Genomic DNA, 21,667 nt, shown 5'->3' on the forward strand with positions numbered 1-21,667 from the left:
AACCACCAAATAGGGTATAGGGCTAGAACGATGAAATGTCATAACTTTGCATTTCGAGGCATTAAGGTGTAAAAAGTTTGCACAACACCATGACTGAAAGTTATTGAGATCGGATTGCAAGCGAGAATGGAATGAAATGTCCTTGTACTGGACACAGAGTTTAACATCATCCGCATACATAAGTACTCGAGAGTATGTTAATACTGAAGGCAAGTCATTAATAAAGAGTGTGAAGAGTAAGGGGCCTAGATGGCTGCCGTGTGGTACTCCCGAAGAAACCTTTACTGGTAAAGAGAGGGAGTTTTCGAAGAGGACTCTTTGAGACCTGGAACAAAGATAGCTAGAAATCCATCTCAGGAGGTTGGGCGGAAACCCTAAAAGGTCAAGTTTATGCGCTAAAAGGGAATGGTTTACAGAGTCGAATGCTTTACTAAAGTCGGTGTTAATAACATCCGTCTGTAAGTTACCTTGAAAGCCTTTAATAATGAAAGAGGTAAACTCTTGAATGCGTAAAGCGCAATGGTGTCCTTTTTCACTTTTTCCACTACATTGGGTTTCCATGCCAGTTTGCTGTCCAGTACTGTGCACAGGTATTTGACTTTTGTTTTTGGGGTTAGCCTAGTTGGGTCAATTTTCTGGGGGTACATATTGATACCTTTTACCTCTTGGCAAAGAGGATGAGGTCTGTCTTGTCCGCGTTGATGCTGTGTCCTACCTCTTCCACCCACTCACGTATCTCCCTGAGTGTGCGTTCCATTAAGGAGCTGAAGGTCGATGGACATTCACCCGTAAGAAGTATGCTTATGTCATCTGCATAAGCTGTTATTTTTGGGGCCTTCCTTTCATATTTCTTGATGAGGTCGTCGACCACCAGATTCCACAGGAGGGGCGACAGGACTCCACCCTGAAGTGTGCCTCTTTTACCATGTAAGCAGTGCCACACTCCGATTGCATCCGTCTACAACAAGGAGGTTCTTGATCCAATGGTTGATTGCTGGGTGTATGTTATTCGCTTCTATGCGACTTGTTATTGCGGTTGTGGCTACGTTATTGAATGGTCCGGAGATATCAACAAATGCTCCCAGTGCATAATTTGTATTTTGACGGGCGCTCTCGATGGAGGCTACTAGCCAGTGTAGTGCCGTCTCCACTGATTTTCCTTTGGTATAGGCGTGTTGGTTTGTTGACATCAGTCCCCCTACCTCAATTCTGATGTGTAAAGCAAACAGCGTTTCCAGAAGCAGAAAGTAGGTAAGGCTTATTGGTCATTAATCCTTGCGACTCACATGGCTGCACTTTCCTGCCATTGGGAGGAAGAAAACTCTCGAGGTTCTCCATTGGAGAGGGATAAAGCCCGTACTTAGACATGCTGAGTATATTGCGGAAAGCCATGGGGGTCACCACTTTGGTCACTTGCATCATGGCTGGGAATATTCCGTCTTCCAAGTGCTGTTATGCTCAGTGTTGCACAGATTTACAGCACAGTGCTGTTAACAGATCTGCTGAGGAGTGTTGTTGGCAGCTAGGTCCTGATGCTTTTTGGCATCAGTGACCTCGGGGCATCCAGAGAAATACGCCTCCATTATTGCTGTTAGGGCTTCTTCACTGCCCTCTCTCCACTGTTCGACATCAAGCTTTAATTGACTCTGTATGATGGGCTGCTTTGGCAGAAGTTTCCGGAGTCTTACGGTTTTAGGAACTTTCTCGATGTTGAAGCAGAAAGTCTTCTTTCGTTGTGTGTTACGTATTTCCCTCTTGTAGCTCCTAAGAAGGATTTTGTATTTTGTTTGGCGATCTTAAAGAATTCCTTGAGGTTGTTCCTTTGAGAGAGAGATTCCGGTTCCATGAGAGTGGCTTGGGCCTCTTCTTTGTTCTTGAGGGTTTGCACAGTGCGTGGCACAGGCATCCAGTAATTCCTTGGATCGGGTCTTTGGGTACTTCTCTAAATCCCCCGCAGATTTCACTGAGCCCGGATTCGCGAGCTCAGTAATCATGGGTGCATCATGGGCTCAGTAGCACCTGACGGGTTGACTACCAGCGTCAGGTTACCGTCCTCCTCTTCATCCTCCGAGTCTTCGAGCGCAAGACCCTGGGCGGCCTCCAAGATGGACTCGAGACCTAGATCCTCCACTTCGCCTTCCTGTAGGGTGTGCGTCCTTCTCTTCGGGGCGGTGCTTTTTGAGGCGCAGGTAAACACTGCCCATGCCCCACGCCGTCTTCCCAAATCTGGGGTACAGCAGATCCTCTGCCGCCTTGTTCATCAAAAGGATCACACATTGGCCCCCCTCGTTGGGTAGGGGGCTACCAATGCTGAGGATCCCCCAGTCCGCCGTTGGCACGTCTGTGCTTTTCAGCTAAAGGAGCTTCAGCGCCCGGTCCCCTTAGATTGTGATGGAGCAGAGTACCTTCGCCTTTGGTACGGACGAGATTAGCTCCCCGACCACGACCTCCAGCTTGGCCCCTCCTACATCGCTACCACATCGTTGGGTCATCGTTGCATTTCAAGATTTTGACGTCATTGAGCCACCCAGCACCATCAAAAGTGGGAATAGCGGACACGGGGTCTTCCTGCACCAGCTTCCACTGTGCCGCTGTCATGTTCCCGTTCTCATCGCTACGGTCGATGAGTCCCACGATCAAGTGTCGTTTGGACACGTCAATGACCTTCGCTTTGACCTTTGGTGTTGGCTTCCTGGCCGCTTTAGGTGGAGGGGCTGTACTTTTGGGCCCGCGTTGCCGCTTGCTGGCCGAAGTGTCCTCGATGGCACTCTTAGTCGAGCGCTGCCTCTTGGTGGCCATCATCTCTTCCACCTTATTGGCGAATTCGCAGTTCGACGCCCTCATCTGTGCCATGTGGGCGTAGTGTAGCCCGCCTAGCTTAACTTTCTCCTTCTGGGAGATGTCTGCCTTGCCTTGAAGCCGGCTCTGGATTTTGAGGGCCGCTTTTTATTGAGCTTTAGCCTTCATCCCATCCCTGAAACGCTTTGGCCCTTCCCTACGCAGGGAGCTGGTGCCTGGTTCCGGCGAGTGGAGAAGGCTATCTTCCTCCGTCCTGCTTATTGAGGACACGCTATTTCGAACACGTCATATTTGCGGCTCAGCATGGAGTGATTTGTTGTTGTGGCAGTAACTTTACAACTGACCTGTCCTGCTCCAGTCCAGTCCGAGGTGTGACCGCTGGCGGCACGCAGAGAGGATTGCTCCTCCCCGTGCCCGGCGGTGGTAGCAGTCACGCTTCCCACCGACGTTTGGCGTGACATCCTAACTTTTTGCATTCAACATAGCGATTCAGTTTTATATGTAGATATGCATCACCATATCATTATATATGGCGAATTCTTTACGGTGGCAATGCAGCAATTTTTGGAAAAGCGTTATCCTCTTCTGCGGCGAAATGTGCGCAAGCCATCGGATCCAATAAGATTAAAACTGGACTCATCCGAGAGTATGATTCGTGATATTCACCCCAATTTGATTTTTTGTTTAAATAAATGTAAGCGAGCTTTGTTCATTCGACCATGCAGGAGTTTTTTTTGCCTTGCTATTAAAGACACCTCCTTTGGCTGACGTTGAATAGTTCGAGCCGAAATATCATTTTCAAAACATTGCTGCAGTTCTGATGCTATCTCAGCATAATTTTTAAACCGATCCTGAGGCTTGTTTATTGAAAACAAAATCTTTCTTTGCCCCATTGCTAATTTTTAGCACTTCAAAATATTAATTAATTACTAATTAACAAAATAAAGTCTGAATTTTATTTAATTTGGTATATGTAAGTTTACAAGAAACAAATTGTCTCAGTGGAAAAAATTCAGTTTTGGTTTTAAAATGTTTTTTTTTCTATTTTAATTTAATTTTTGTTTGCGATGGGTCAAAATTAAGGAAAAAGCGTTACAAACGTTTGATTTTAAAAATAAATTGTTTTTAAGTGTATGACTATGATATAAAAACAAATTAGTGTACAATTTTGTTTGAAATTGATTAAGCGACAACAAAAAAATAAAATTAAATTAAAAATTAAATGAATCTAATAACATTTGGGGAACCTCATGTTGTGTATCATGCTATATATTTTACGAACTGGTCAAAATTGAGTTAGCGTTAACACAAATAACACAATACAAAACCACATATCCGCTGTGAACCAAAACGACTTTTATTCGATAGATTTTTCTTGGTTCGGTTTCTGTTTAAAATATTTATTAAAATGGGTATATTTTAAAAAAAAATTTCAGATGTGGTTTTTTTTTCACATAACTTAAGTATCTAAAAACCTCGTTGTATTGAACGTTGCAATTCAGAAAATCTGATAAATGCAGCTATAAATATGAAATAGCTTAAGTTTACCGTCTGGGAAATAATATAAATATATTTTTTGTTTTTCAAAATTTGGACTTTGAAAACTTTGAAATGAATCATTTTTAAAGCCTTAAACCTATCAGAAAAAGTCGGTTTGGTTCACAGCGGAAATAAAAAATTCAATTTTTTTGTCTACTGTGAGCTTTAAAACTGAGACAAGGGTATTTTGTACAATTAGCAAAACGCTAGAATTATAATAATATAGTAACTCAACGGTAAGCAGAAGTAAGAGGTTGTAAGTAAATTGGAGTCCCCCAGTTTGTTACTAATAGATAGATTGATGGAGTAATAATAATAATAATAAAAAATAAAATAATAATAATAAAAAATAAAATAATAATAATAAAAAATAAAATAATCCTAATAAACATAACAAAAATGAGTATAATAATAAAAATACTACAAATATAGTAACAGCATAATCTAATGATTATAAATGTAAGTTTTTCGTCATTCGAAACTGCAAATATTTCCAAATATAAGGTTTATTCTTTTTTATTTTGTTACAAAGTGTAATTAAATCATTTGAGTATTTGGTATTCGATAATATTAAATTTTTTGGGTAGATGTGCTCACTTAAAATTATTTCGGAAAAAACTGCAGAAGTTCATTATTTTCTTTCCTCTGTTCAAAATCGTTATTCAAATTTGATTCTTTTGACCAAATAGCCGGTCAAAGATTTCGAATATTATTTTTTTGTATAAGATAAAAATTACTATGTTTTTATCAACATTTGGGTCAAATCAAAAGCCAAGGAGCTTGCCACGCCTGGAAAACTGCACTTGCAAACTCCTTTCGCATTTTTGATTTGTGATATTAAAACTACAAAACCCTAAGAACAACCTAATCGGCAATTCATCTCACATCCCGCTAGTTGTCCACTGATCTCATGATTTAAATTACATGACTAAAAATTAACCAAAACTAAACCTAATCAAAAATCTACTTCAGCCTCTTGTAAAATGTACATACGTTGTTGTTCCATTGTCCATATTCTTGGCAAAAAACCTATCATCCATTTGTTCTCTGCGCTTGGACGCTTCTTTTTTTTTTTGTTTCTTTACGCACAACACTGTGATTTTTAGGACTACAAACAACTGGAACTGTCTTGCGAAACGGTCGAAGATGTTGAGTCGTGGAAGGCTTCCTTCTTGCGAGCTGGTGTCTATCCCGAGAAACAGGAAACCCAGGAAAATGGAGACGAGGTGCGTATCCGTAAAATATATTTATTTTAATTGGTATCAACAAACTGTAACGCTAATGTGTCCAGATTTGGGTACTTTTTTATGAAAATATTTCGAATCCAAAACATTAAGAGCTAGAGTAACGCAAAGAAAATTTTCAAAATATGAAATGAACAACTGTTAACGAACCCGTTTTTATACGCGTATACTTAAAAAGTATAGAGATCTCTTAGATCTCTACAGATCTACAGAAATTGTATTTCTGTAACACCCAAAATGAAGCGTTTCCGACCCCATAAAGTATATATGTAAATTCTTGATCAGTATCAATAGCCAAGTCAGTATAGCCATGTCTCTCTGTCCGGAGTTGATAATGGTTTGCCTGTCTGTTCGTCCATCTGTACAGCTTTATGACCGTATAGATCTCAGAGACAATAAAAACTAGAGCAAACAAAATTCAGACTCCTGTGGTATCACACTGTTACAAGTGTATGTCGCAATTTTTCCCCGGCCCCACAAAGCACGAAAATCGGTGGCATCAACATTTATGAAGAGAAAACGCAGAGCCATTGAGACCGACCATAAAATCAGCGACAAAAAAAGCCCCACTGAAATTGCATGCATTTTTGACTTCTCCAGCATGAGGTTTCTGTCTCTCTCGCACGCTCTCTTTGTCGTTCATTGTTACGCGCCGTCTGGCGGAGGAGCGCCATACTGATTATGTATCGGGTAAAAATTTAGAGTTGCGGTCGCAGCAGTAACTCACAACGCTCCCCGTCGTTTTTTTTTTGTCGCCTAATCAATTTCAAACAAAATTTTATACTAATTTGTTTTTATATCATAGTCATACACTAAAAAACTAATTATTTTTAAAGTCACACGTTTGTAACGCTTTTTCCTTAATTTTGACCCATCGCAAGCAAAAATTAAATTTAAATTGAAAAGCAACTTTTTACAAGCAAAACTACATTTTTCCAATAATAGTTCCTTGTAAACTTATACCAAATTAAATAAAATTCAGTTTTTTTTAAAATTAGTAATTAATATTTTGTGGTACCAATTTTTGCAATGGGGTAAGGAAAGATCTTGTTTTTAATAAACAAGACTCAGGATCAGCTTAAAAATTATGTTAAGATAGCATCAGAACTGCAGCAACGTTTTGGAAATTATATTTCGGCTCAAACTATTCATCGTGGGCCTAAGGAGGTGTCTTTAAAAGCAAGGAAACCTGGCAAAAAGCCACTTCTGCATAGTCAAATGAACAAAGCTCGCTTAAATTCATAAAAAACGAGGGGGAACGTTGTGAGTTGCTGCGGACACCGCAACTCTACGGTTATACCCGATACTAAGTCAGTATGGCTCTCCTCCGGCAGACGCCGCTAATATTAAACGACACGACAAGGAGTGCGTGCGAGAGAGACAGAAAATCAGTCTGAGCGTGACGTCGGGCGCTGCGTAGCCACTGCAAATTGATTTGTTCCTATTGGCTATAAAAATGATCTGATCTGATCCAGATTCAGCAATCTGATAGATATGGTCATTATCTATGATTCTGCGTTTTTAGTTTTCTCGAATGTGCAATATTGTGGATGCAACAGATTTTCGTCCTTTGTGTGGGCGGAAGGGGGTGGGGCGAAATTTTGAGATACACGTTTTATAGTAAGATCTAACAGGAGTGCGGATACCAAATTTGGTTACTCTAGCCTTAATAGTCTCTGAGATTTTTGAATATCCCCAGATTTTTGTCCTTTGCGGGGGCGGAAGGGGGTGTGGCGAAATTTTGAAACAAACTCGTCTCGGTCCGATATATTAGGAGTGTGGATACCAAATTTGGTTGCTCTAGCTTTTGTAGTCTCTGAGATCTAGGCGCTAATGTTTTACTCTAAGCAAAGCCGCCTATGCTACGTGTGTGTTAGAGAGAGACAGGGCGAGAAAAAATGAAATTGTTTTCTTGATGCTGGCTATAATAATAATACGATCCAATTCAGATTCCGCAGTCTTAAAGATATGGTCATTCTCTACAATTCTACGTTTTTGGTTTTCTCATATCTTTAAAATTGTGGATGCCACAGATTTTCGTCCTTTGTGGGGGCGGAAGTGGGCGGGGCGAAGTTTTGAAATATTTTTGTAGCAGTGACATATCACAGAAGTCTGGATCCAAAACATCGTTGCTCTAGCTCTTATAGTCTTTGAGCACTAGGCGCTGAAGGGGACGGACAGACGGACGGACAGACAGACAGGGCTCAATCGACTCGGCTATTGATGCTGATCAAGAATATATATACTTTATGGGGTCGGAAACGATTCCTTCTGGACGTTACACACATCCACTTTTACCACAAATCTAATATACCCCAATACTCATTTTGAGTATCGGGTATAAAAAAAATTAGATTATGGTGAATCTGAGTGGTCACGGATCAAACTTTCGGATGAGTCCAAGTTTAAATTTGCGCACATTTCGACGCAGAAAAGGAGAACGTTTTTCTGAAAATTGCTGCGTTGTCACGATAAAGCATTCGCCATCATAACATGTATGGGGATACATATCAGTCAGCTCTCACTGCGTTCGGTCGTGTTTTCGCTATGTCGCTTTATTACTGCTCGGAATGCAATCCGGACATCACTGCCGCTCAGCTTCGTTGCTTTGAGGCTGTCCGCTGTTCTTCTTTGTGTCGCCGGGCATTTCATCTGACGTGCATCGATTTGCATGCAGATGCAGTTAAACTCTTAACAAATCTGCCTAATTTTTTGTACCAATGTGATAACTGTGTGGTTGCGCATGACTCGCATTCGAAAATAGACGAGCTTATCGACAAGGTGCCGGAGGCGGAAATTTCTTGTGTGAAATTGGTCAAGCGAGATGCTGATTTATCTGCGTTGAAGTTCGTTAATTTCAATCGTTAATTTAATTCTGGCCAGTATCGGTAAGGGTTTCCCGCTTTGTGCATAGACAGAGGCCGGAAGCTGATTTGACGGCAGTTAATCTGTGTGCAGCTGTGCCATTGCGGACGTCCACGCCGACTCAGAAAGCACCAGTTCCATCCACATCCACGGCGCCTCTGGTTTTATGATCGCCGCTTCTCCACATCATATTCTGCTTGCACTTGTTCGCCTTTTTGCTATGTGCAACAGCCCGTTGTTTCATTTTTGGCAATCCTCTTCCACATAACAAAACATTTTTTTTTCGGTCTGCGCTTTGTGCGATATTCGCTCGGCTGCTGCTGGATCAGATGACGATGCTCTTGCTGGCACTCTCTCTCGGCTACGTGCGCTTCTGACGTTATCATTACAACAACAACAGCTATTGCATTGCTTCGTGTGCTATGCCTGCGCCGTCGCTGCTCTCGACATTTGGGAAGAGTCAGCAGCTCGTCGTGCCCTCTTATGTGGAACACTCTCTTCAGCATCATTACCTAGATTGGCCCTCCCTGCTGCTTCCCTGCCCAATCTTCTGGACGACGATGGTGTGCTGCTGGTTCGGATGGCGGCACTTGGGCAGGTTTTAAGCACGGGTATCAGTACTTTGGCTTAGCGGGATACGCTTGACCTCCTCTGGATCCATCCTCCGTGCCCGCTAATTGGACGGCCCCGCTACTTTCTGCGAACGTGCCGTTGGACGGTGCCAGGTCGATACGAATTTTTTTCCAAAATATAGCGGGCATGCGCACCAAGGCTCAGGCTGTCAGCTTGGCTACGTGTGACTTCGATGTTGTCATTTTGGTTGAAACCTGGCTCATCGCAAACTTCTTCGACAACGAATACTTCATTCCTAACCTTTTCCAGGTGTTTCGTAAGGACAGAGATTGTGCCAAAACGAAGCGCTGCAGAGGTGTGGCGGTGGCTGGCCAGTCAGAGACGCTATTTGTTAGCGTATCGTATATTCCTCCGAATAGCTGCTATGAGATATACAAGGCCCACACTCAAAACATTGCTGAAATATATGGTAGTCTCCGAGATCGTCAGTACCTCTGCGCTTTTGGCGACTTCAATTTGGGTTCGTTCGTATGGTCCGGCGATAAATAATGTTTTTAATAGGCTAAATAAGATTCTAGACTTAATTTTTGTTAGTTCGGATATAGATTGCCACGTTACATGTTGCGAACTCCCCATCGCGGAATGTGACATGCAACCTATGCCGTTGGAATTCTTAGTAAATTTCCATTTTTATTCGCCCTGGGCGGAACCATATTATGAATGCTTCTTTTCTAGTGTAAGCCTGAATGCTATTAGGGATAGTATGTTAAATGTTAATTGGGCTTCTGTTCTCTCGCATCCTAGTGTAGACACGTCCTATAATGTTTTCCTGCATACGTTCCGTCGTATTATTGGTGACAATGCTTCCAAAAGGGTGCATGGCTCCTATAGACTGCCGTGGTATACGAAGGGTCTTATGAAATATAAAAATCTTCGTAATAAGTACTTTAAGCGATTTGGTAAGACCCGGGACCCTGTAGATTGGGCGAGGTATGTGCAGCATAAGAGGGAGTTTGCTTTTTTAAGCAAATTTTTGTATAACCAATGTATTGCCGACGTTGAGAGGGAACTTAAAGTCAATCCCAGGTCTTTTTGGCATTTTATAAAGTCCAAAAGGTCAACGAGCTCTCTTCCTTCCGTTATGAACCTGGGCAGCTTGAGCGCTAATACGGATAATGGTATAGCAAACCTTTTTGTTTCTTTCTTTAGTTCAAATTTTGAGACATACGCAGCTTGGCATAGTTTCGATGTCTTAAGCGCTCTCCCCGCGGTGGTGAATATTGGCACACTTGATGTATCGGAGGTGGATATTTTGGAGGCAATGAATGAGTTTGATTATTCTAATAAACCCGACTGTGATGGCATTTCTGCCTTCCTGCTTCGCCACTGTGATGTTGCCTTTTGTGAACATCTCAAAATTCTCTTCACAAATTCGCTGTGGCAAGTGGAAAGCTGCCACGATTACGCCAATTTTTAAGAAAGGTGCCAAAAATCTCATCTCCAATTACAGACCAATCGCCAAACCCAGCAATGTTTCAAAACTTCTAGAGCGAATCATTGTCAGAAAGATCACTTTCCTCATGAAGTCGTACATTAGCCCAAATCAGCATGGTTTTATGCCGGGTAGATCAACGACCACTAATCTCATCGCTTTCAGTAATTTCTGCACTCGTGTCTTTGAAATTTCACTCTCAAGTAGATGTTGTGTATACAGACTTTGCTAAGGCCTTTGACAAAGTCTCCCACTGTGTCGTAATAGCCAAGCTGCATCGGCTAGGGATTCATTCTATCCTGCTCAGTTGGCTTAGGTCATATCTTGAGTGGCGAGAGTATGTCGTATTGGTAAATGAAAAGACTTCGGACCCATTCTTGGCCACCTCCGGCCTTCCACAGGGAAGTGCACTTGGTCCACTTCTCTTCTCAATTTTTATCAACGACATATCCTCAGCATTCAAGCTTCTGAGCATCTGCTTTATGCTGATGATCTTAAAATCTTCCGATCGATCAAAACCTTAGGCGACAGTATCATTCTTCAGCGCGACCTGGATAGAGTTGCTCGTTGGTGCAGACTTAATTCGCTCCCCCTCAACGTTAGCAAATGTTGCTTTGTTTCCTTTAGCAAGTGTGTCCTCACTGTGCTGGCCTCATATTCTATTGATGGCAATCCTCTCTTAAAGCGGACGGAGATACTTGACCTAGGGGTCTTATTCGACTCAAGATTTCTTTTTGCTGAGCATCTGAATTTTATGTTGCCAAAAGCATATGCCACATAATTAATTATTGTTATTCATTGTTATTATCTTAAGTTAGAAATTAAGTTAGTCTAGCCAGATAAGGATATTTTACTCCGTTGGCGAATAAATAAATAAATTCATATCTTAATTATGATTAACGGTATGAGAATGCAAACAAATTATTCGCAGTGTCATCGAGCGCACTCTGTGAGTGATTCTTTGACGTTTATTTTATATTTAGAAAGCATTCAACTAGTTTCGAATATTTTTCAACGACAAAAAAACATTTTGAGGGTGGAATTGGCCATCTAACAGAATGTCTAGAGCCTTATGACTGCCAAAATAAGAAAGCGGAAGCCAAAAACTATGGTTGAGTTAAGGGAAATTATCGAAGAAGTTTGGTTTGAGGATATAACGGATGAATATCTGAAGGCTTAATACGATTCGATGCCCAACAGCGTCAAATTCGTAATAAAAGCCAGGTACCACAAAATATTAATTAATTTATAATTTGAAAAATTGTATTGTTAGTTTTTAGAAAACAAAATAACCAATAGATAAAATTTTGTTTTTGTTAAAGAAGAAGAAATTGTTTTTATACTTTATAGATTTTGTTTTCCTTCGTTTGATCAAATTACTAAATGGCCGTTAAAAAAAGTGTTATGTGGAAAAATATTTGTTTTTAATTATAGGAATATGACATCAACAAATTTAGTATGCACTCTTGTTAAAAACTAATTTGTTGACACAAAAAAAAAAAAAAAAACGAGGGGGAACGTTGTGAGTTGCTGCGGAGACCACAACTCTACAGTTATACCCGATACTAAGTCAGTATGGCTCTCCTCCGGCAGACGCCGCTAATATTAAACGACACGACAAGGAGTGCGTGCGAGAGAGACAGAAAATCAGTCTGAGCGTGACGTCGGGGGCTGCGTAGCCAGTGCAAATTGATTTGTTCCTTTTGGCTATAAAAATGATCTGATCTGATCCAGATTCAGCAATCAGATATTCAGATATGGTCATTATCTATGATTCTGCGTTTTTAGTTTTCTCGAATGTGCAATATTGTGGATGCAACAGATTTTCGTCCTTTGTGGGGGCGGAAAAGGGTGGGGCGAAATTCTGAGATATACGTTTTATAGTGAGATCTAACAGAAGTGCGGATACCAAATTTGGTTACTCTAGCCTTAATAGTCTCTGAGATTTGTGGATGCCCCAGATTTTCGTCCTTTGCGGCGGCGGAAGGGGGTGTGGCGAAATTTGGACACGAAACGGTCAAGGTCCGATATCACAGGAGTGTGGATACCAAATTTGGTTGCTCTTGCTCTTATAGGTTCTGAGATCCTTGAACTCATATTTTGCAATTGACAAAACCGACCATGAAACCTGTGTGTTAGAGCGAGAAAGAATGAAATTGTTTTCTTGATTCTGGCTATAATCATTATTCGATCTGGTTCAGATTTTGCACTGTAGAAGATATGGTCATCCTCACCGATTCTGCGTTTTTGGTTTTATCGTATCTTTAAAAATGTTGATGCCACAGATTTTCGTCCTTTGTGGGGGCGGAAGTGGGCGGGGCGAAGTTTTGAAATATTTTTGTAGCAGTGACATATCACAGAAGTCTGGATCCAAAACATCGTTGCTCTAGCTCTTATAGTCTTTGAGCACTAGGCGCTGAAGGGGACGGACGGACGGACGGACGGACAGACGGACTGACAGACAGGGCTCAATCGACTCGGCTATTGATGCTGATCAAGAATATATATACTTTATGGGGTCGGAAACGATTCCTTCTGGACGTTACACACATCCACTTTTACCACAAATCTAATATACCCCAATACTCATTTTGAGTATCGGGTATAAAAATCAGAATCTCATAACCTTTGGGGGAACCCCATTCTGGAGATGTCAAAAATGCATGAAATATCAGAGTGCGGACTTTTTTTTTGTCGCTGGGTGTGTCTACTAGATTGCTGAATCAGATTGCTGGATCCGGTCGGATAATTTTTATAGCCAGGATAAAGAAATCAGATGTAGAGGAATAAAAGATCGTATAAGAAAAATGGAGACAAATAATATAACATATCTAGCGGTCGTGATTCTCCTCTTTCTCACCATGTTTTTCCCATCTCTCATGACAAGTTCGAGCAAAATGGAGAGAGATCACGGTCTAACTTGTGATCGAAGCGTAAAGTGTTGATCTTTGGACGTTGACATGCAATGACTGCATCTTTCAAGAGGCGATGCAGTTACTGCACAGTCAAGTGGCCCGTGTGAAACCAGCAGAAGGCTGTTACGCGCGGATCCCAGGCAAAACGCAAACCGACCGAGGGGCGCTGCCGCATGACGCACGGTGCGTAGCCGAACCGAACGCGAACATGCGAGAAAGATAGCTATTAGACTAACATTCGAGGAAAATTAGCACTAAACTTACTAAGAGACTAAGCATGCAATCAAAATACAAATACCACTACAATTACTAATTACTAAAAAGGTGTGTAAGGATTAGTAATTTAATAAGAGGAAGAGAATTAGTGGTGGATATAATATGGTAGAGGGAATTATAATCCGAGCATAAGACCCTAAACGGTTCATGCAAGGAATAATTCGATCTACAAAGTGGAAGGAAAAACGGTATAAAATTTCTAGTCAGTCTAATAGGAATCGTGAAGTTTATGCGGCTCAACAGACCAGAGCTGTCTATGTCACCCCTGACTAAGTTGTGCATAAATATCACACCAAGCATTTTTCTACGGTGAACTAAGGATGGGAGGTTTACTAATAGTAGTCTACTAGAGTAAGATGGGAGTCTTACACCCGCATCCCAGTTAAGGCGCCGCAGAGCAAACAGTAAAAAGTTTTTCTGTACTGATTCTATACGGTCCTGGTGTACTTTGTACTGAGGGCACCATACACAGGAGCCGTATTCTAAGATCGGACGAACAAGCGAGGTATAGAGAGTCTTTGTTATATAGGGGTCGTCAAATTCCTTTGACCACCTCTTTATAAACCCAAGCACGCCCATGGCCTTATTTACCATGGTAGAAATGTGTTCGGAAAACTTTAACTTGGGGTCTAACATAACACCCAGATCATCCACCAGGGTAATTCTCTCAAGAGAACCACCAAATAGGGTATAGGGAGCCAACAAACGGCTAGAACGATGAAATGTCATAACTTTGCATTTCGAGGCATTAAGGTGTAAAAAGTTTGCACAACACCATGACTGAAAGTTATTGAGATCGGATTGCAAGCGAGAATGGAATGAAATGTCCTTGTACTGGACACAGAGTTTAACATCATCCGCATACATAAGTACTCGAGAGTATGTTAATACTGAAGGCAAGTCATTAATAAAGAGTGTGAAGAGTAAGGGGCCTAGATGGCTGCCCTGTGGTACTCCCGAAGAAACCTTTACTGGTAAAGAGAGGGAGTTTTTGAAGAGGACTCTTTGAGACCTAGAACAAAGATAGCTAGAAATCCATCTCAGGAGGTTGGGTTATATTCGATTGTTGCAGATATATGTAACAGCCAGAAGGCAGGGTTAGGTCTCAGAGACTATTAGAGCTACATCAACCATATTTTTTATTAAGACTCCTGTAATATCATTCTGAATCAAGTTTTTTGGAATCTGTGGCAATTGTGAAGATATGAGAAAAATAATATACAAAACGCAGAGTAATAGAAAATAATTAGATCTACTTTGTAAAAAGACCGTCTGATTGGATCTTTATTTAAGCTGTATTAAACTATTATATTTTCTCGTGATTGACCTCGTGACTCGCGCTCGCGGTGATACTATTCCTCGTGCAGTAGGGAGACATAATGGCCGAATCAAAGACAATGTTTTATATTTATATTAATATAAAATCGTTTTAAAATGTTTCGCAGAAGAATCGAATCGAAGCTAATCCCAAGCGAATACCGAATTCCACCGATTAGATTCCGTTGCCTGATCATGCAGGTCTCTACACAGAAATAAATCTGTGCATACAGGACGTTAGTTTTACCTCGCTGTATAAGAGAATCTTTGACATTTGTCGATCCTTATAAAGAGCAGAGCAACTACGAACGAAATTAACATAACATGCCTTCGTAAATATGCGCGACGTCGTCTGCACTTATGTAATAAAATCTATTGACCCTCTAGGAAATTTTCTCTGCCCAAACACAGAGTAGTATCACAGCAGTCTGTATACAAAATTTGGTTGCTCTAGATATATAGTCTCTGAGATCTAGGCGCTCATCGTGACGCACAGACGGATGGAACGACAGACAGACATACATAGCTATATAGACTCGGTTATTGATGCTAATAAAGAATCATTCATGGAAAAATTAATATACTAGAAATATAAATAACAATAATAATAGAACCGGATTTTTTTTATTTTTTTTGTATTTTTTTTTTGTTACAACTACACAACAAACGAGGGGGAACGTTGTGAGTTGCTGCGGACACCGCAACTCTACGGTTATACCCGATACTAAGTCAGTATGGCTCTCCTCCGGCAGACGCCGCTAATATTAAACGACACGACAAAGAGTGCGTGCGAGAGAGACAGAAAATCAGTCTGAGCGTGACGTCGGGCGCTGCGTAGCCACTGCAAATTGATTTGTTCCTATTGGCTATAAAAATGATCTGATCTGATCCAGATTCAGCAATCAGATATTCAGATATGGTCATTATCTATGATTCTGCGTTTTTAGTTTTCTCGAATGTGCAATATTGTGGATGCAACAGATTTTCGTCCTTTGTGTGGGCAGAAGGGGGTGGGGCGAAATTTTGAGATACACGTTTTATAGTAAGATCTAACAGGAGTGCGGATACCAAATTTGGTTACTCTAGCCTTAATAGTCTCTGAGATTTTTGAATATCCCCAGATTTTCGTCCTTTGCGGGGGCGGAAGGGGGTGTGGCGAAATTTTAAAACAAACTCGTCTCGGTCCGATATATTAGGAGTGTGGATACCAAATTTGGTTGCTCTAGCTTTTGTAGTCTCTGAGATCTAGGCGCTAATGTTTTACTCTAAGCAAAGCCGCCTATGCTACGTGTGTGTTAGAGAGAGACAGGGCGAGAAAAAATGAAATTGTTTTCTTGATGCTGGCTATAATAATAATACGATCCAATTCAGATTCCGCAGTCTTAAAGATATGGTCATTCTCTACAATTCTACGTTTTTGGTTTTCTCATATCTTTAAAATTGTGGATGCCACAGATTTTCGTCCTTTGTGGGGCGGAAGTGGGCGGGGCGAAGTTTTGAAATATTTTTGTAGCAGTGACATATCACAGAAGTCTGGATCCAAAACATCGTTGCTCTAGCTCTTATAGTCTTTGAGCACTAGGCGCTGAAGGGGACGGACGGACGGACGGACGGACAGACGGACTGACAGACAGGGCTCAATCGACTCGGCTATTGATGCTGATCAAGAATATATATACTTTATGGGGTCGGAAACGATTCCTTCTGGACGTTACACACATCCACTTTTACCACAAATCTAATATACCCCAATACTCATTTTGAGTATCGGGTATAAAAATCAGAATCTCATAACCTTTGGGGGAACCCCATTCTGGAGATGTCAAAAATGCATGAAATATCAGAGTGCGGACTTTTTTTTTGTCGCTGGGTGAGTCTACTAGATTGCTGAATCAGATTGCTGGATCCGGTCGGATAATTTTTATAGCCAGGATAAAGAAATCAGATGTAGAGGAATAAAAGATCGTATAAGAAAAATGGAGACAAATAATATAACATATCTAGCGGTCGTGATTCTCCTCTTTCTCACCATGTTTTTCCCATCTCTCATGACAAGTTCGAGCAAAATGGAGAGAGATCACGGTCTAACTTGTGATCGAAGCGTAAAGTGTTGATCTTTGGACGTTGACATGCAATGACTGCATCTTTCAAGAGGCGATGCAGTTACTGCACAGTCAAGTGGCCCGTGTGAAACCAGCAGAAGGCTGTTACGCGCGGATCCCAGGCAAAACGCAAACCGACCGAGGGGCGCTGCCGCATGACGCACGGTGCGTAGCCGAACCGAACGCGAACATGCGAGAAAGATAGCTATTAGACTAACATTCGAGGAAAATTAGCACTAAACTTACTAAGAGACTAAGCATGCAATCAAAATACAAATACCACTACAATTACTAATTACTAAAAAGGTGTGTAAGGATTAGTAATTTAATAAGAGGAAGAGAATTAGTGGTGGATATAATATGGTAGAGGGAATTATAATCCGAGCATAAGACCCTAAACGGTTCATGCAAGGAATAATTCGATCTACAAAGTGGAAGGAAAAACGGTATAAAATTTCTAGTCAGTCTAATAGGAATCGTGAAGTTTATGCGGCTCAACAGACCAGAGCTGTCTATGTCACCCCTGACTAAGTTGTGCATAAATATCACACCAAGCATTTTTCTACGGTGAACTAAGGATGGGAGGTTTACTAATAGTAGTCTACTAGAGTAAGATGGGAGTCTTACACCCGCATCCCAGTTAAGGCGCCGCAGAGCAAACAGTAAAAAGTTTTTCTGTACTGATTCTATACGGTCCTGGTGTACTTTGTACTGAGGGCACCATACACAGGAGCCGTATTCTAAGATCGGACGAACAAGCGAGGTATAGAGAGTCTTTGTTATATAGGGGTCGTCAAATTCCTTTGACCACCTCTTTATAAACCCAAGCACGCCCATGGCTTTATTTACCATGGTAGAAATGTGTTCGGAAAACTTTAACTTGGGGTCTAACATAACACCCAGATCATCCACCAGGGTAATTCTCTCAAGAGAACCACCAAATAGGGTATAGGGAGCCAACAAAGGGCTAGAACGATGAAATGTCATAACTTTGCATTTCGAGGCATTAAGGTGTAAAAAGTTTGCACAACACCATGACTGAAAGTTATTGAGATCGGATTGCAAGCGAGAATGGAATGAAATGTCCTTGTACTGGACACAGAGTTTAACATCATCCGCATACATAAGTACTCGAGAGTATGTTAATACTGAAGGCAAGTCATTAATAAAGAGTGTGAAGAGTAAGGGGCCTAGATGGCTGCCCTGTGGTACTCCCGAAGAAACCTTTACTGGTAAAGAGAGGGAGTTTTTGAAGAGGACTCTTTGAGACCTAGAACAAAGATAGCTAGAAATCCATCTCAGGAGGTTGGGTTATATTCGATTGTTGCAGATATATGTAACAGCCAGAAGGCAGGGTTAGGTCTCAGAGACTATTAGAGCTACATCAACCATATTTTTTATTAAGACTCCTGTAATATCATTCTGAATCAAGTTTTTTGGAATCTGTGGCAATTGTGAAGATATGAGAAAAATAATATACAAAACGCAGAGTAATAGAAAATAATTAGATCTACTTTGTAAAAAGACCGTCTGATTGGATCTTTATTTAAGCTGTATTAAACTATTATATTTTCTCGTGATTGACCTCGTGACTCGCGCTCGCGGTGATACTATTCCTCGTGCAGTAGGGAGACATAATGGCCGAATCAAAGACAATGTTTTATATTTATATTAATATAAAATCGTTTTAAAATGTTTCGCAGAAGAATCGAATCGAAGCTAATCCCAAGCGAATACCGAATTCCACCGATTAGATTCCGTTGCCTGATCATGCAGGTCTCTACACAGAAATAAATCTGTGCATACAGGACGTTAGTTTTACCTCGCTGTATAAGAGAATCTTTGACATTTGTCGATCCTTATAAAGAGCAGAGCAACTACGAACGAAATTAACATAACATGCCTTCGTAAATATGCGCGACGTCGTCTGCACTTATGTAATAAAATCTATTGACCCTCTAGGAAATTTTCTCTGCCCAAACACAGAGTAGTATCACAGCAGTCTGTATACAAAATTTGGTTGCTCTAGATATATAGTCTCTGAGATCTAGGCGCTCATCGTGACGCACAGACGGATGGAACGACAGACAGACATACATAGCTATATAGACTCGGTTATTGATGCTAATAAAGAATCATTCATGGAAAAATTAATATACTAGAAATATAAATAACAATAATAATAGAACCGGATTTTTTTTATTTTTTTTGTATTTTTTTTTTGTTACAACTACACAACAAACGAGGGGGAACGTTGTGAGTTGCTGCGGACACCGCAACTCTACGGTTATACCCGATACTAAGTCAGTATGGCTCTCCTCCGGCAGACGCCGCTAATATTAAACGACACGACAAAGAGTGCGTGCGAGAGAGACAGAAAATCAGTCTGAGCGTGACGTCGGGCGCTGCGTAGCCACTGCAAATTGATTTGTTCCTATTGGCTATAAAAATGATCTGATCTGATCCAGATTCAGCAATCAGATATTCAGATATGGTCATTATCTATGATTCTGCGTTTTTAGTTTTCTCGAATGTGCAATATTGTGGATGCAACAGATTTTCGTCCTTTGTGTGGGCAGAAGGGGGTGGGGCGAAATTTTGAGATACACGTTTTATAGTAAGATCTAACAGGAGTGCGGATACCAAATTTGGTTACTCTAGCCTTAATAGTCTCTGAGATTTTTGAATATCCCCAGATTTTCGTCCTTTGCGGGGGCGGAAGGGGGTGTGGCGAAATTTTAAAACAAACTCGTCTCGGTCCGATATATTAGGAGTGTGGATACCAAATTTGGTTGCTCTAGCTTTTGTAGTCTCTGAGATCTAGGCGCTAATGTTTTACTCTAAGCAAAGCCGCCTATGCTACGTGTGTGTTAGAGAGAGACAGGGCGAGAAAAAATGAAATTGTTTTCTTGATGCTGGCTATAATAATAATACGATCCAATTCAGATTCCGCAGTCTTAAAGATATGGTCATTCTCTACAATTCTACGTTTTTGGTTTTCTCATATCTTTAAAATTGTGGATGCCACAGATTTTCGTCCTTTGTGGGGGCGGAAGTGGGCGGGGCGAAGTTTTGAAATATTTTTGTAGCAGTGACATATCACAGAAGTCTGGATCCAAAACATCGTTGCTCTAGCTCTTATAGTCTTTGAGCACTAGGCGCTGAAGGGGACGGACGGACGGACGGACGGACAGACGGACTGACAGACAGGGCTCAATCGACTCGGCTATTGATGCTGATCAAGAATATATATACTTTATGGGGTCGGAAACGATTCCTTCTGGACGTTACACACATCCACTTTTACCACAAATCTAATATACCCCAATACTCATTTTGAGTATCGGGTATAAAAATCAGAATCTCATAACCTTTGGGGGAACCCCATTCTGGAGATGTCAAAAATGCATGAAATATCAGAGTGCGGACTTTTTTTTTGTCGCTGGGTGAGTCTACTAGATTGCTGAATCAGATTGCTGGATCCGGTCGGATAATTTTTATAGCCAGGATAAAGAAATCAGATGTAGATGAATAAAAGATCGTATAAGAAAAATGGAGACAAATAATATAACATATCTAGCGGTCGTGATTCTCCTCTTTCTCACCATGTTTTTCCCATCTCTCATGACAAGTTCGAGCAAAATGGAGAGAGATCACGGTCTAACTTGTGATCGAAGCGTAAAGTGTTGATCTTTGGACGTTGACATGCAATGACTGCATCTTTCAAGAGGCGATGCAGTTACTGCACAGTCAAGTGGCCCGTGTGAAACCAGCAGAAGGCTGTTACGCGCGGATCCCAGGCAAAACGCAAACCGACCGAGGGGCGCTGCCGCATGACGCACGGTGCGTAGCCGAACCGAACGCGAACATGCGAGAAAGATAGCTATTAGACTAACATTCGAGGAAAATTAGCACTAAACTTACTAAGAGACTAAGCATGCAATCAAAATACAAATACCACTACAATTACTAATTACTAAAAAGGTGTGTAAGGATTAGTAATTTAATAAGAGGAAGAGAATTAGTGGTGGATATAATATGGTAGAGGGAATTATAATCCGAGCATAAGACCCTAAACGGTTCATGCAAGGAATAATTCGATCTACAAAGTGGAAGGAAAAACGGTATAAAATTTCTAGTCAGTCTAATAGGAATCGTGAAGTTTATGCGGCTCAACAGACCAGAGCTGTCTATGTCACCCCTGACTAAGTTGTGCATAAATATCACACCAAGCATTTTTCTACGGTGAACTAAGGATGGGAGGTTTACTAATAGTAGTCTACTAGAGTAAGATGGGAGTCTTACACCCGCATCCCAGTTAAGGCGCCGCAGAGCAAACAGTAAAAAGTTTTTCTGTACTGATTCTATACGGTCCTGGTGTACTTTGTACTGAGGGCACCATACACAGGAGCCGTATTCTAAGATCGGACGAACAAGCGAGGTATAGAGAGTCTTTGTTATATAGGGGTCGTCAAATTCCTTTGACCACCTCTTTATAAACCCAAGCACGCCCATGGCCTTATTTACCATGGTAGAAATGTGTTC

General features: G+C 41.2%; 1 protein-coding gene across 12 annotated transcripts in view; it reads left to right on the forward strand.

The window, feature by feature from the left end:
• Positions 1–21,667, forward strand: part of LOC117186837 (dynamin) — a 131,093-nt gene that overhangs the window by 31,230 nt on the left and 78,196 nt on the right. For all 12 annotated transcript variants that reach the window (XM_033388135.1, XM_033388144.1, XM_033388145.1 and 9 more), the window contains one exon: positions 5,445–5,564. In XM_033388135.1, coding sequence (XP_033244026.1) covers positions 5,445–5,564 — 120 coding nt within the window. The remainder of the gene's footprint in view (positions 1–5,444; positions 5,565–21,667) is intronic.

This window comes from Drosophila miranda, chromosome XR (genome assembly GCF_003369915.1).
Source record: "Drosophila miranda strain MSH22 chromosome XR, D.miranda_PacBio2.1, whole genome shotgun sequence".
NCBI classification, from domain to species: Eukaryota; Metazoa; Arthropoda; class Insecta; order Diptera; family Drosophilidae; genus Drosophila; species Drosophila miranda.